The 15,021-nt window shown below is 40.9% G+C and overlaps 2 protein-coding genes across 4 annotated transcripts; both read right to left on the bottom strand.

Moving 5' to 3' along the window:
• Positions 1-227: 227 nt before the first annotated feature.
• LOC133484237 (PRELI domain containing protein 3B-like) lies at positions 228-6,945 on the bottom strand. The gene is made up of 6 exons (XM_061786522.1): positions 6,766-6,945; positions 4,713-4,881; positions 3,082-3,171; positions 2,677-2,747; positions 2,497-2,599; positions 228-1,951 (listed from the first exon to the last, which is right to left on the bottom strand). Exons 1-6 carry the CDS (start codon positions 6,795-6,797, stop codon positions 1,832-1,834), a joined length of 585 nt encoding a protein of 194 aa, XP_061642506.1. The 5' UTR covers positions 6,798-6,945; the 3' UTR covers positions 228-1,831.
• Positions 6,946-8,066: 1,121 nt separating this feature from the next.
• Positions 8,067-14,242, bottom strand: LOC133483166 (tubulin beta-6 chain). 3 transcript variants are annotated; one of them, XM_061783937.1, is made up of 4 exons: positions 14,111-14,242; positions 12,803-12,911; positions 12,624-12,734; positions 8,067-11,630 (listed from the first exon to the last, which is right to left on the bottom strand). In XM_061783937.1, the coding sequence occupies exons 1-4, from the start codon at positions 14,165-14,167 to the stop codon at positions 10,474-10,476; spliced, it is 1,434 nt and encodes a 477-aa protein (XP_061639921.1). In that variant the 5' UTR covers positions 14,168-14,242; the 3' UTR covers positions 8,067-10,473. The 3 variants fall into 3 exon arrangements, with proteins under 3 accessions (XP_061639921.1, XP_061639923.1, XP_061639922.1); XM_061783939.1 differs by lacking the exon at positions 14,111-14,242 and adding an exon at positions 12,996-13,386; XM_061783938.1 differs by lacking the exon at positions 14,111-14,242 and adding an exon at positions 12,996-13,387 and having other exon boundaries at positions 12,624-12,911.
• Positions 14,243-15,021: the final 779 nt, after the last annotated feature.

The raw sequence follows: 15,021 nt of genomic DNA, 5'->3' as shown, positions 1-15,021 counted from the left end.
TGAAGTCAATTATTAGTTTAAAACTTGAAAATAAATATCTATATCAGAATGGCGATTAACATGAAACCTGCGATTGGCTGGCGACCAGTTCAGGGTGTACCCCGCCTCTCGCCCGAAGATAGCTGGGATAGGCTCCAGCGCGCCCGCGACCCAAGTGAGGATAAGCGGTACAGAAAACGGATGGATGTATGGATGAATATGAAATAAAATAGAGTTGACAAAGTACATTTACAAAGTCATCAAAATGCTTTTAATATATTAGCACATTCTCAAGACTTGGCATGACCATTTTACAGAGGCACAAGTTACAATTTCCAACTCAGTCCATCTAAAAGTCTGTATTTCAAATAAATGTGCTACATTCAAAGAAATATACTAAAACTGAACAAAAAAAGAACACAATCCCACACTGTTCCATTGTCACAGTATGAAAACCTAAACGAACGTTCAGCTCCATCTGCTCGTAAATATGTAGCAGTGTTCCTTAATTGGAAGTGCAAATGGAGAATGCCTCCTGCCAAGCAGCAGCCTGCTTATGCATGGAAGCATATTAACTACCCGACCATTCTAGACTTCATCAAAACACAATCGCCACAAGGTAACTTGATCCCTTCTCATACAACTTAAATACTTGACTATTAAGTAACACCTAATAATTTACAAGCTTATTTACTGGTGCCCAGTACAGAATTTTACCAATGAGGTCTCAGAAGAGTGTTGAAGAAGTAACTCCAGCAACAACAACAACAAAAAAATTGTGCCATTTACTGTGTCCTCTGACACGGAAAACCGCTTCAATGTACACAAGCATTCCCATATTGGAAACTACTTTCATGTCTACCATTTCCTTGTCTGGATGCTTTTGCAACACCATGACAATGCATTTCTTTGTGCGCTCAACTGTTTTTCATGCCACAATTGGCACATTTGCTTGACATGTGCCCGATAACAACATTGTTGGCTATGGTGCTTTTCTAAGGCTGGATTGACACTCCTGGTCCAGGTGCCCAATTCCGATTTCATGCCTATATCCGATTTTATTTTATTTTTTCTATTTTCACATTAGTTTCAAGTGACACATATCCAATATGGCTGTGTTCACACTGACGAAGAACATGGAACAAGATGCAGATGCCCAAAATTGCACTGAAATAACTCCACTAGTGTCAACAGCTGGCAGCGACAACACAGAAGTAGACATAGCGTTTTAGTTAGCCTATGCTGACTCCTATTAATTTAAATGAGGGTAACCTCTGCATTATTTCACTGGCCGCTGTATGCAATTATTTTGCATATTTACTGATGGACACACCTCAAATGTAGCATACTTGGACCATGTTTAAACATCTCTGATTTTGCTGTAGTTTCCTTCACCAATTGTTGGATTTGGATGACGACAAGCTGGCTTTGATGTGGTATATCCCATCTGTGCGTTTCCTCCTCACTCACATTGGCACATATATGATACAGATTTCTATCTACTTTTGGAAGAGTCCTGCTTCTGATCTTAAGATATCTGATCCCCTGTGTTTTTTTTCTTTTCTTTTTATGCTGCCATGACATGTATCCCAATTGTGCCACTTGAGAACAAAACAATCTTGTCACTTGAACCATGCAGTGTAAATCCAGCCTAAGAGGCTTTTGGCACCTTTACCCCCCATGTCCGCAGTTCCCTGAGTGCCCACCACCGGTCCCTGAGACTCCACCAAAGCCTGCTGCTTCTATGCAGCTACATTGTTACATAACATACATAACACATAAGAGGCACCAGGCAGTGTCGGAGTATCACGGGGGTGAGGGGAGGCTTTGGTGTAAAAATAGGAAGCGGGGGTCATTTGTCAGTGACGGTGGCGGCGGCCATGGGGGAGCGTATGGTCCCGCGTGCCGTTGCTGTCAGCTCCTCGATTTCAGTGTTGAGCCGTCGGATCACCCACTCGACGGCTTCACGGCCCTGGAAAGAACGAGAGAAAATGTGGAACATTAGAGAAAGCCTGAAGATGTAAATCAACCAGCAACATTTCACAGCTTACCAGGTCGTATTAGCGGTGAGGCTGGGCGCTTAATCGATTAATTTGAGTTTATTTGTCAGAAGCTTCATTTTAACAATTTTTTTGTCATGGTTTCATAGTTCAACGTGCGTTGAGCTTCATTGAAAGCTCTAAATTGTCCATAGGTCTAAACGTCCGTTTGTCTATTCATGCCCCGCTATTGACTGGCGACCAGTCCAGGGTGTACCCTGCATTTATCGCCAAAATTCAGCTGGGATAGACTCCAGCTCACCCGTGACCTTAATGAGGTCAAGCACTATAGAAAAAGCATTGATGAATAAAATAAAAGCGGACTAAAAACCAAAACTTTTGTTTGTCTGTAGACTTTGTTTTTGGTAAGCCTTTGTTCTCCTTCTTCAATATTTTCTGGATCCTCTAAAAGTTGTGTCTCATATTTACGTGCAAGGACCAAGCAATATTTAGTTTGAATGTGTAGTTGACCTTCTACCTTTCCCGCATTGGTTGAGATGGTGCTTGCGAGCACGCCCTCCAGGTAGCTGCTGAGACTTACTCCTTTTACAGAGATGATAGCTTCTTGTGTCAGGATAGTTCTATAGAAAATAATTTTTAAAAATATTAATGAATTGTCAGTCTTGTGTATTGGATTACTACACTTCTCTTAACTTACTTTTTAGAATCCTCAGGGTGGGGTGTATATGTTAACTTCTCATCCACAGACACCAAGTTGGTGAACGTGATCTACAGTGCAGGGAGAGGTACAGTATCACAAAAGGACAAAGTTGTCAGATGAGTCAACAGTACTGTAAAAGTACACTTCATTATACAATAGGCAAGTCTTCATTCCCCAAAAGGTCATTAGCACACCACTTTACAACCATTAAAAAGGTGTTTGCGCATTAAAAACTGCCAAAATTAGCATTACTAGCTTTGTGAAGGCATTTTTTTTTTTTTTATTGAATATCATTCTCATTGTCAGACAAGATGACCTAAACATTCACTGCCATTGATGGCTGTTGAATTCAAATATCCATGTTAATATGTAGGACTGGCAGTGAATGAGTTAAAAACTCACATTTGTGGACTCAAGTTCCAAACGCTTCTCTTGCGGATCCACAACAGAGTGCTCTTGAATGTATGTGCACGTCCGCGTGTTGCCAATGATCTGTGAACAGATGTCAAAGGGGGTTCATTTTTTTTTTAAGCTTTTTTTTTTTTAGTTGGCTGGATTAAGGCTACATTCTCAGGGTACACGAGAGAAGCAGGGGAGACCCTTTATTGGTCACCAGTCAATAATTCACACCTATAGACAATTTAGTATTTAAATGAACCTGTTATGCTCGTTGTGTGAATGTGGGAAGAAGCTGGAGTACAAGCACAGTGAGAACATACAAACGGCACACGGAAAGGCACAAGCCGAGATTTGAACTCAGAACTGTGAGGCAGACATGCTCAGGACAATCAACCATACTGCTTATATCAATAATAATGATTAAATATCCATCCATTTCTGTAGCATCCTCATTTGGGTCGCTAGTGAGTAGGAGTCTATCCCAGCTGACTTTTGCGAGAGAAGCAAGGTCCACCCACCACATCCTGGTCACCAGTCAATCGCAGGGCACTTACAGACAAACATCAATTAACACTTAAATTCTCACCTATGGACATTTAACAAGCTTCAGTTAACCTATTGGTTCTTTTTGGAATGTGGGAGGAAGCCGCAGAGGAAAAAAACAAAAAAAAAACACACACACACATCACATTCAACATGGGAGGGCCTAAATCGAGATTCATATACGGAACTGAGGCAGAACTGCTAACCATTAGAGATACAGCTAAATAAATCAGTGGTGAGAAATCTGTAGCATTAAAGGAAGCTATATAAAAAAATAAAAGCCAAAAACATTCAACTGACTGGTTAGAGCGTCAGCCTCACAGTTCTGAGGACCGGCCCCGCCTGTGTGGAGTTTGCATCTTCTCCCCGTGCCTGCGTGGGTTTTCTCCGGACACTTCGGTTTCCTCCCACATCCCAAAAACATGCATGAATTGGAGACTCTAAATTGCCCGTAGGTGTGAATGTGAGTGCGAATGGTTGTTTGTTTGCATGTGCCCTGCGATTGGCTGGCAACCAGTTCAGGGTGTACCCCGCCTCCTGCCCGATGATAGCTGGGATAGGCTCCAGCACGCCCGCGACCCTAGTGAGGAGAAGCGGCTCAGACAATGGATGGATGGATGGAGGTTCCCATCCCCTGCACTAAATGATGCATGTCTATCAATGCTCAGGACAGACAATCAGATTACGCATCCTGTTCACAGAGACAGTGTGCATCACTGATCGAGGCAAGAATTAATTAAAAAGAAGGATATTCATAGTCATGATCGGAGACGGCGAGCACATCTAAGACATCCTTGTAGAGGTCAGCAGCCAACTGGATGATGTATGTCAGACGGTGAAGCCGCGCGTTAGCTCACTTTAGCTATTCATCTTTGCAGAGGTCATGAGGGCTGCGACACAGGAGACGGGTGCCAACAAATTTAGCGTTCTTGTGAGCTCTCGATTTAACTCGGAAAGTTACATCACATGCCGTCACGGGTTGTAGCACAGCCGTGACAAAATTGGCACTCACAACTACTATGCTCCAGTCAGAGAGCAGGTCCAACTCTTCTTTCCAAAGACAGGAATAGGTTTTGGTTTGGGATACTCACAGACTTTACAATAGAGGGAAGACCCCAATCAGTGCTGAGAAGCCTTTTGCTGTGGAGGCGGCCCTGTTTGTCGACGGTCCGGTCCAAAACGTCTACCCCGAACACGCTGGGATTCATTGGGTTGGGATACTTTTGCATCGCAGCCTTGGTCACCGTCTCCCATGGGTGACTGTTGGATGAAAATTAAACAGTCAAGCTCACATTCAAAGATTTTAAATAAATGAATACAGCTGCACAGTGCAGTAATTACCAGTTGTCATTGGCTTGTTTTTTGTTTGTTTTTTATATTTATGAACCAGAAGTGTTTTTCATTCAAATATTTACTATACTTATGACATTCGAGTAGGAACATGAAAATTCTTGGCCGAAACCGAAATAAATTATCCCAATTACATTGGTCAACAAACGCTAAGTTTATTTTTAGCTGATTTAGGACATTTTTGATGGGCTAAATCCAAATATCACATTGGTTTTCCTCACTCCGGTTGAACTATGGCCACATTCTTTTATTTTTATGTTGTAGTTTAAATGTACAGGTATTTTTGCTTTATATCAGGGGTTCTCAACTTGGGAGCGTGTGAGAAAATGAATTTTTTTCTCTTAAAAATGACAAATATTAACAAAAATCAACCAATAATGTCATAAAATTGCGACCGATTTAGTAAGAAAATCAGATTTTAAAAGAAAACAAAATCAACTTAGCATAATAACCTGACCTGAACAAGAAAAACGGATGTGATTTTCACATTCCGCGATTGTCCTAAATCTGTTGAAAAAACAGACAACCTGCCGATTTATAGAAAATCATTTCTAAAACTATTTGTTTGTATTTCCATATTTTTCAAATTATATCAAGTGGATTACCACGGGACAGTTACTTCAGTATGTCATAGGATTTAAAAAAAATAATTATGCAAACTGTTAATTTTCACAACATAATCATTACTAAATTATAGCTTCATGATTTGTTATTTTAATGTATGTATTGCATCAACTATAGCTACTTTTTAAAAGTAATTAGCGCAACACTGCTTGCTAGTCACTTTATTGGAAAAAGAGTCGCCAGAGCGGTCAGATAAGTGGGTAAAGTAAATACAGTGACCAAATTGGTTGGTTGGCAAAACTTGTAAACTAGCTCCTCTCTGGTCACAGCTACTCTATGTTGTTAGTGGAAGTGGTGCACATTAGTTGGTGACAATAAATTCAATTGAATGGGGATCGGGAAAGTTAATTTCTATTACACAGGTCATGAGAAATTAGGTTCAAAAACAAAAACATTCCATGATGGCATTTAGGAGTGCACCATAGTTTTTCCTTTAATTGGCATTGGGATTTTGAGAGGGGTCCTTGGAAAAAGGGAAAAAAAAAGAAGTCTGTAAGAAGTCCCTGAACACACGAAGTTTGACAACCCATGACGTAGGGGTAATAAAGTTGAACAAAAGGTCAAAGTCAGTGTGCCTTCGGTTACAAAGGCTCGTCGAAGGTCAGTAGTCATATAGTTCTGATTGTTTTTTTGTTTTGTTTTTGTCAATGTCTTTATGTCTCAAAGGTGTTCTCTGTCAATTGACTGTCTGTTGTCGTGCTAGAGCGGCTCCAATTACCGAAGACAAATTCCTTGTGTGTTTTTTGGACATACTTGGCAAATAAAGATGATTCTGATTCTGATAGTGTCTCGTTTCCATGGAGACGCGTGCACGCGCCCCGAGGGCGATTGGCTAGTGAGGTCACAGAGTCGGAGAGGGGGGGGGAAAAAAGCAGGGAAACTAGGGGAAAGGTTACTCGACGGCACTGGCCGCTTACGCGATAAAGACGCCGCCGACTTCATACACATGCGTCTTTTCAACACACTACGTTTTGTTTTGTTTTTTACCATAAACTTCACGAGTGTGAGCTATGATATCATTGTTTACCGTTATGTCCAACGAAAACGACGACAAAAAAAAAAAGTCTTAGCTACTTTGCTTAAGCACCCGGATGTTCCGCTTTATGAATGGCATGTTCACGCTGTCTGCTGTAGCTTGACAATGAACCCGCTGCCACAACGAGCACTCACTTGAATACGTGTTCGGAGGTCCAAATCTTCATAGTGCGCCGAGTTGGGGTCGGATGGATGGAGGAAATTCGCCGGTCGACGTGTGTGAGATGCCGGCCGGGTTCAAATCCTTCCTTCCTTCCTTCCTGCTCTCTCCTCTCCCTCTTCCTCCCGTTCTACGCAGCTGTCATGTGACCGTGATGACGCACTTCCGGCGTTCGGCGGCATGCACCACGGCGCGTGACCGGCCTCCTGTCAGTCACTAGAGGCAGTGCGCTAGTGCAGGCAGCTGATACCGTATTAAAATAGAGCTGAGTGACATAATAGGAAGGCATTTTTTTAACCAGGTGTGCAGGGTTGTTGTTGTTTTTTTAGTACGTTGAGGTTTTTTTCCTCCTGACCTCCTTCCTAACGACCCTCAGAGTTGCTTTTGTATTCTTGCATCGTTCCTTCTACCATTCCTCATGTTCTCCTTCCTTCATTTCTAACTTCATTCGTGTATTTCTTCCTTCGTCCTTTCCTTCCTTTCTTCCTTTGCTTAAACATACTTTTCTGCCTTCCTTCATTGCCTCCTTCCATCACTTCTACCTGCTTTTCTGCCTTCCTGCCTTGCCTACATCCTTCCTTCCACCTCAGAACTGTGTTTTTGTTCCTTCCTGACCTTCTTCCTTCTTTCCTCCCGCCTTCCTTCCCTCAGAACCGCTATGTCTTTCCTTCATTCACTTTAATCAATTTTTGTTTTGTTTTTTTTGCCTTGATTCCCTCTTGTCATTGGTGACAGTACCTGTTAAAATAAACAAGTTCATTTAAACGGTATATACATACTTTTGGCCTACCCTGTTTTATGTCAAAATTCCATAATGTTTTTTTTTGTTTTTTTTTGGTCCCCTGTTAGTGAGTATTGCATAAATAACCTTCAATGTTTTACAATTGTCCCCCATGGAAGGTTGAAAGGTCTGTGCAACCTTGGAAGAACAAGGACTGTTTAGGCTGCTGAGTACACAGTGTCGACATTAGGGATCACTTACAGTTTTTACAGAAATCCATATCTGGTTGCAACTTATGTTTTCAATATATATTAACAGGACTTTACAGTGACTGTTCTGGCTTTTCACTCAAAAATGGCATTTTATTCTTGTAGCTTTTTCACATAACATTAGATTTGATTCCCATAGCAACATGACTAATTCCGCAACTTTACGCTTTTACAACTTCACAACTTTATTCTTGTAACATAACTTTTTTTTTCCCCACGCAAAATGTGACTTAATTCTCAACATTACAACTTTAATTCACAAAAAAAAAAAATGTAAACAACAGGATTACTTTTTTGAATGTTCGACTTTATTCTGGTAAAGTTACAATTTATTCTCAGAACATTACAACTTTTTTCACAAAACAGTACAACTTTTTTCTCGCAACATTGCAAATTTTCTCCCAACTTTGCAAATTTATTCTCAAAGCGATACTTTCTTTTCATAACATTGCAACTTTATTTGTGTAACATTACGACTATTCATGGAACATTACAAAATCTTTCTCTTTACAGCTTAATTCTGGTAGCATTATGACTTATTTCTAATTATATTCTGACTTTATTCCCGCAACCTTGTGATTTTTTTCACACACAAAAATGTAACTTTCTTTTCAGAACTATATGACTATTCTCGGAACATTATGCTTTTTTTGGAAGTTGTGACTTTATTCTCATTTTTTTGTAATTATGAACGTAAGCAAACATGCCATTTTATTCTCGAAACATTGTGACTTTTTCCAAGTACCCTGCGACTTTATTCCTGTAACATTATGACTTTATTTGTCTATTCTATATTAACACAATAATGAGGAATTTACCATGACTGTTGCACCTTGTATGTAAAATTTAGAAACATAGATTATCAAAGAGTGGGTCATTGCCCTTGTTAGAGGACTTTGTGCCCTTCTTTGTCCTCAGTGGAAAAATGGAATTCCTTATCTTTCTGAGTGTTCTTCATTCCGAACCTTATTTTCTGAACTGAGCTGAACTTAATAATGCTGTATTTTTGGTGAAAAATAATTAGCATTCATAATTGGTTATAAAACTACAACAGAGTACATAAGTACTTTTTTTCTGCACTTATCACATGGCGCAGATGCTCCAGGCAGTAAAACGTGTAATCTCAAAGTCCCAGGCCACTCACAGTGGGAGGAAACAGTGTGACAGCCAAGCACGCTTTATCAGCGTCAGTACGGTCCATCACTCATTTAGAGTCCTGTTAAAATATGTTTTAAGTAGTTGAGTTACACAAAGGCGTATTAGGGCCCCGCTGAAAAGAGACAAAATGAAGAATAACACTACAAGATAAAGTTGAAACATTATGACAAAGTTGTGAAAGAAAGAAGAGAGAATTATACATGAAGTTGTAACTTCATGAGAGTAAAGTTTAAATTTTACACCAAAAATTGTAATACTGTGAGAATAAACGAATGCGCCAAGATGAGGACTGTTGTGGCTCATGAAGTTACTGTTTAATAGTATTCCGAGAAAGCCATAATAGTACAGGAATAAAGTCGGATTTTGTGTCACGACTATTGCTGACTTTGAGCGGCAATCGGAGGAACAGTATTTCATAATTTTACATCACCTGATGAATGTATTGAGACTCTTGCATATTACATTTGGGTATTTTGACATGATTTTATTCTCGCAACTTTACGACTGTTTTTGTAACATTACAAAATTTTTCACGACTACTACGACTACGACTTCATTTTCATAACTTTGCAACTTTAGTCTCGCAACTTCACGACTTCATTTTTGTAACATTACGACTCTTTCATGTGGCATTACAACTTTTTTCCTGTAACCCTGCGACTTTATTCTCATAACTTTGCGACTTGAGTCTTCCAACTCCACAACGTTCTTCTCGTAACAGTACAACTTCATTCTCGAAACCTTCTGACTTTATTCTCATAACTTAATTACTTTATTCTCGAACTGTATTACTTTATTTTCATAACTTTATTCTTGTAATATTCACACTTTTATCAAGTAACATTTAGACTTAATTCACATAACATCACAACTTTATTCTCTAAATGTTACGATTTATATTCTCATAACATTCCGACTATTATCTGACAACATCTTTACTTTATTCTCATAGCAATACAACTTTTCTCCTCATAAAATTGCGTCTTAATTCTTGTAACATGGCAACTTTTTCTTGTAACTTGACAACTTTGTTCATATTTCAATGATACATGTGCGTAAAGTCACTAGAAAAACTTGGAACAAACTAATCTCAAATAAAATGAAATACAGATTACTTAATGAATACAGAGACAGTGACACCTATATGCAAAGTCAATATCCCTCCAGCAACTTGTAGTCTATACTATTCTGAAGGGCCAAAGGGAGCTGAAGCCCTCCATCAAGCCATCCATTTTCGCGGGCGTGCTGGAGCCTATCCCAGGTATCTTTGGGCGAGAGGCGGGGTACGCCCTGGTCTGGTCACCAGCCAATCACAGGGCACATATAAACAAAGAACCATTTGCACTCACATTCACACCTATGGACAATTTAGAGTTTTCAACTAACCTACCATTGCATGTTTTGGGGATGTGGGAGGAAACTGGAGCACCCGGAGAGAACCACAGCAGGCACTGGGAGGACATTCAAACTCCACGCAGGCGAGGCCGGATTTGAACCCGGGTCCTCAGAACTGTGAGACAAATATGCCAGACATTTCAAGGTCTATCCTCATCCACAGGTTCTCTACTTATTTCTGTCACTGTTTCCATCGTAGCTTCCATTCGAGGCTGGACACTTGTGGCCGTAGACATCACGGGCGACTCCTGCTCGTCTTCGTCCTCCAGTTCGTACTCCATGTCGGCGGTGGCGTCTTGGTACTGCTGATACTCGGACACTAAGTCATTGAGGTTGCCCTCGGCCTCTGTGAACTCCATCTCGTCCATGCCCTCACCCGTGTACCAGTGGAGAAAGGCCTTGCGCCTGAACATCAGCGCAAACTGATCGCCCACTCGGCGGAATATCTCCTGAATGGCTGTGTTGTTGCCGATGAACGTGGAGGCCATTTTGAGGCCTCGCGGTGGGACGTCACACACGGCAACCTTGACATTGTGCGGGATCCAATCCACAAAGTAGTTGCTGTTCTTCTGCTGGACGGCCAGCATTTGTTCATCAACCTGCTTAGTGGACATCTTGCCGCGGAAGACGGCGGCGACGGTGAGGTAGCGGCCCCGTCTGGGGTCGCAGGCTGTCATCATGTTACGGGCGTCGAACATCTGCTGGGTGAGCTCGGGTACGGTAAGGGCACGGTACTGGTGACTACCGCGCGCCGTCAGCGGCGCGAAACCTGGGATGAAGAAGTGGAGGCGGGGGAAAGGCACCATGTTGACTGCCAGCTTCCTCAGGTCGGCGTTTAGCTGCCCGGGGAATCTCAGGGAGGTGGTGACCCCGCTCATGGTCATGGAGACCAAGTGGTTGAGGTCCCCGTATGTGGGCGATGTGAGTTTGAGCGTGCGGAAGCAGATGTCATACAGCGCCTCATTGTCAATGCAGAAGGTCTCGTCCGTGCTTTCCAGGAGTTGGTGCACCGACAGGGTGGCATTGTAGGGCTCCACCACTGTGTCGGAGACCTTCGGCGAGGGCATGACGCTGAAGCTGGTCATGATGCGGTCAGGGTACTCCTCTCGGATCTTGTTGATCATGAGGGTTCCCATCCCGGAGCCTGTGCCCCCGCCCAGGGAGTGAACCAGCTGGAAGCCCTGCAGGCAGTCACAGCTCTCGCTCTCGTTCCTCACCCGGTCCATCACCTGTTCTATCAGCTCCGCCCCCTCTGTGTAGTGGCCCTTCGCCCAGTTATTACCAGCACCTGAGTTGCCTGGATCAACAAAAACAGGACCTGCTCAGTTGACCTTGTATATTACAAGGTAGTTCAAGGTGACTTGCTGTGACCTGTTATTATACTAAGCAGTACAGTGATTCCCACCCACTGTTGCGGGCAAGTATCCAATTTCCCTTAATAATTCCAAATTATTAATTCTCTACAAATCATGTATATTTTTCTATCTATGCCAGCGACCTCTTGTGTCAGGCAGGACAATTAAATGCTTTTCTACTAGATGGCAGAAGGCACAAAAGGCAATCATATTTTTTTCAGTATAGAGTGGTGCTTTGAGATACGAGTGACCCAAGTTACGAGTTTTTCGAGATTCGAGTCGTCGGTCGCCCGATTGTTTTGCTTTTACTTGCAAGCGCAATCTTGAGGTATAAGTGCTGTATGGTGGCGGGTGACTCAACTTCACAACAAGCGGCAGTTTGGCAGATATAATTACTAGTAAATCGTCTTCAAAAAAGATGCTTCAAGCTGCTTCTTGTCACCCTCAGTTAAAGGTTACTGTCAAAATAAACATACAACTAAGAGATTTACACTTGTATTTGAAACAATCACCTAGCCTTCGCTAGCATACTATGAGAAACCCATGGGCTACAGTGGGCTACGTCTATGAGGTGTTACCCTTTAAGCAACGGCTATCTGAACACAAATAGTGCAGCAGGTTATACATGCAGACATGTCATTCTCTTTGTTTGATGTTAAGCTAAGTAAGACAGTAAACTTCGACTGGAAGTGGCATTAAACTTCTTGAAGTTTCTTTTTTGACAAATTGTTCACTATTAGCCAAACTAATGCTTATTGTGAAGTTAAATTGCGTTCACTGCCACTGTGCAGCGCACGTATCTCAAGTTTGTGCTCATAAGTCAAGGAAAAAAAAAATCGTTTGACGGCTCATATCTCCTAAGAAAAACCCCTAAGTCGGGTCGCTTGTATCTCAAGGCACCACTGTATTCATAACATTTTGGATACGCAGCTCACCATGAATAAAGTTGTCCGGCCTAAAAAGAGTACCGATGAGACTGCCTCTGATGCTGTCCATGGTTCCAGGTTCCAGGTCAACCAGCAGTGACCGAGGCACATATTTACCACCTGGACACAGAATGGAGACGCCTTCATCATCAGTAAGGCCGTCTTGGACTCTCTTGATGACGCCTTACCGTGTGCTTCATTGAAGTAGACATTGACTCTGTCCAATTGGACTCTGCTGTCACCCTCATAGATGCCCGTCTTGTTGATCCCGTGTTCCTCGCTGATCACTTCCCAGAACTAAAAGGGAAAAGGCACAATTGAAGATCATTACAGTGATTCCATGTGCATGAACATATCGTCTTCTGTGAGTGAGGGCCTTACATTTTTTTACATCTCTAAACATAAGTTTGTCATTTGTGATAAGCTTCTAATTTACACTATGGGTTGTGTGCTGTACATAAAAGATTAAGCCAACTCTATTAGGCAAGAACACTTGACTGACATATCATACTGTATGTGTCGCTTATTATCTCGTTCTTCCTCTTTCTTGTTTTGTTGGCCATGATAAAAACAGAATGACCCACCCATACCAATCTCGCCCTTATCTCCTCCCAAAATGCCTGGTAGAAAACACCCACGTCACTCACTGTTGTTGGCACTGCGATACCACGCTTTGAGTCATAGTGAGTCTCACACTATTACAGAATATTGGTGGAGAACCAGGATGGCCCAAACTCCCAGTTTAACACAAAATGTATTTTACCGTACATTCTGTTTACAACAGCCAATATTACAGGTTTTTGATTTTTTTTTTTCTAAATAGTATTTTTGTCTTATTAAAACAGTTTGACAGTGGTATTTTTTAAAAACTAAATCATACAAATACATGATAAAAATACAATTTATATATTTTCAGATTTTAAATTCTTGGCAAATGCACATAATATGAATGCATTATTTTGGGGGGGGTTTAAAATCCATTTCCAAATGAAACATGTTACCTTAAAAAGGTGAAATAGATTGAAACATATGTAACAAAAAAATGTGTATTACAGTATGTAATCATCACCATCTATTAGCTATTAAGTTGGACATAGCATAGCATAGCATAATTTTTTTATATATTTAGTTTCAATGTAACTGTCTGACAGAACCACTAATTAACAAATGTTATGAAAAGAAATTGTTAATTAATTATGAAAATATTTTTAGGCATATATTCTTTGTCTAGTGCACATATAATATAAACAAGATGCATTAAGTTTTTTTTGGGTTAAAAATACATTTATTAATTTTAATTCCATTTTAAAATGGAACATTTTTAATGCAAAATAAATACACACTGTATCAGGTATAATCACCATAATTGATATGGCCAATTATTTTACAACAATTAACTCATTATAATAAAACTAGCCTGTTATCATCAGAGATTTATGTATATACACACACACACACATATGTATATAATCATTTCAACCATTCAGTTTAATTACCTTTGAGCCGATTTGGTTGCCACATTGTCCAATTTGCAGATGTACAATTTCACGCATGATGGCACCGGCATCAACTACAGTTGGCTAAGCGGGTGGGTGCCGGAGGGCTCCAACTGGTTATATATAATCACCACTGATGTCATTACTGATGTCAAGGAGGGAGGGAGTGACGGGGGGACAGACACCTCACTAGCTGCTCCTATTTCAGGGCTGCACATTGTTAATTTCTGATATAGAATAATAGTGTCATTAGTATTTTTCTTTAGGGCAGGGAAGCCATTTTGGATCACGTTATCCTTACTTTGAGGAAGAGACGAAAGCACAAGATGTGTTCTTATGCTACCTGCTGACACAACAATATCAAGGCCTTCCTGTTAGTTTCATTATATAACTTATTTCACACTTTTATGACAGATTTGGAATGTTAAAATGTTACTTAAAACCTGCTCAATTCATTTTTTTTAACGGAAACAAGAAAAACAACACCAAATTAAACATATAACAGTCCACTTGTCTCGATTCAACCATTGCGGATTTCCATGACCTGAGGACTGAGAATCTATACAGACATAAAGAAAAAACATTTTTTTAGCAAAAATGTTGGTATTTTTTATTAAAATTGTGAGAGTAAATAAAAAAAATGACAGGATATTACACATCCATTTACTGTCACATTTCTTACTGATTTATGTTGTACTAGGTGGCACGGTGAACAACTGGTTAGCACATCTGCCTCAAAGTGGAGTTTGCATGTTCTTCTCCGTGCCTGCGTGGGTTTTCTCCAGGTATTCCGGTTTTCCTCCCACATCCCAAAAACATACAGGGTAGGTTAATTGAAGATTCTAAATTGCCCATCATGTGAGAGCGAATGGTTGTTTGTTTATATGTGCCCTGCGAGAGGCTGGCGACCA

The sequence above is a fragment of the Phyllopteryx taeniolatus genome, chromosome 9 (genome assembly GCF_024500385.1).
Source record: "Phyllopteryx taeniolatus isolate TA_2022b chromosome 9, UOR_Ptae_1.2, whole genome shotgun sequence".
NCBI classification, from domain to species: Eukaryota; Metazoa; Chordata; class Actinopteri; order Syngnathiformes; family Syngnathidae; genus Phyllopteryx; species Phyllopteryx taeniolatus.
Note: the sequence above shows the minus strand (reverse complement) of the source record. Positions and strands in the feature narration are given on the sequence as shown.

Excerpts from the sequence above, each read along its gene's own strand:
- LOC133483166 (XM_061783937.1), bottom strand. The coding sequence starts at position 14,167 with ATGCGTGAAATTGTACATCTGCAAATTGGACAATGTGGCAACCAAATC. Across the intron at positions 12,912-14,110 it reads GCAACCAAATCGGCTCAAAG|TTCTGGGAAGTGATCAGCGA; the intron begins GTAATTAAACTG and ends TTTCCCTTTTAG. Across the intron at positions 12,735-12,802 it reads CTACTTCAATGAAGCACACG|GTGGTAAATATGTGCCTCGG; the intron begins GTAAGGCGTCAT and ends TTCTGTGTCCAG.
- LOC133484237 (XM_061786522.1), bottom strand. The coding sequence starts at position 6,797 with ATGAAGATTTGGACCTCCGAACACGTATTCAA. Across the intron at positions 3,172-4,712 it reads TTCCCTCTATTGTAAAGTCT|ATCATTGGCAACACGCGGAC; the intron begins GTGAGTATCCCA and ends ATCTGTTCACAG. Across the intron at positions 2,748-3,081 it reads TGGAACTTGAGTCCACAAAT|ATCACGTTCACCAACTTGGT; the intron begins GTGAGTTTTTAA and ends CCTGCACTGTAG.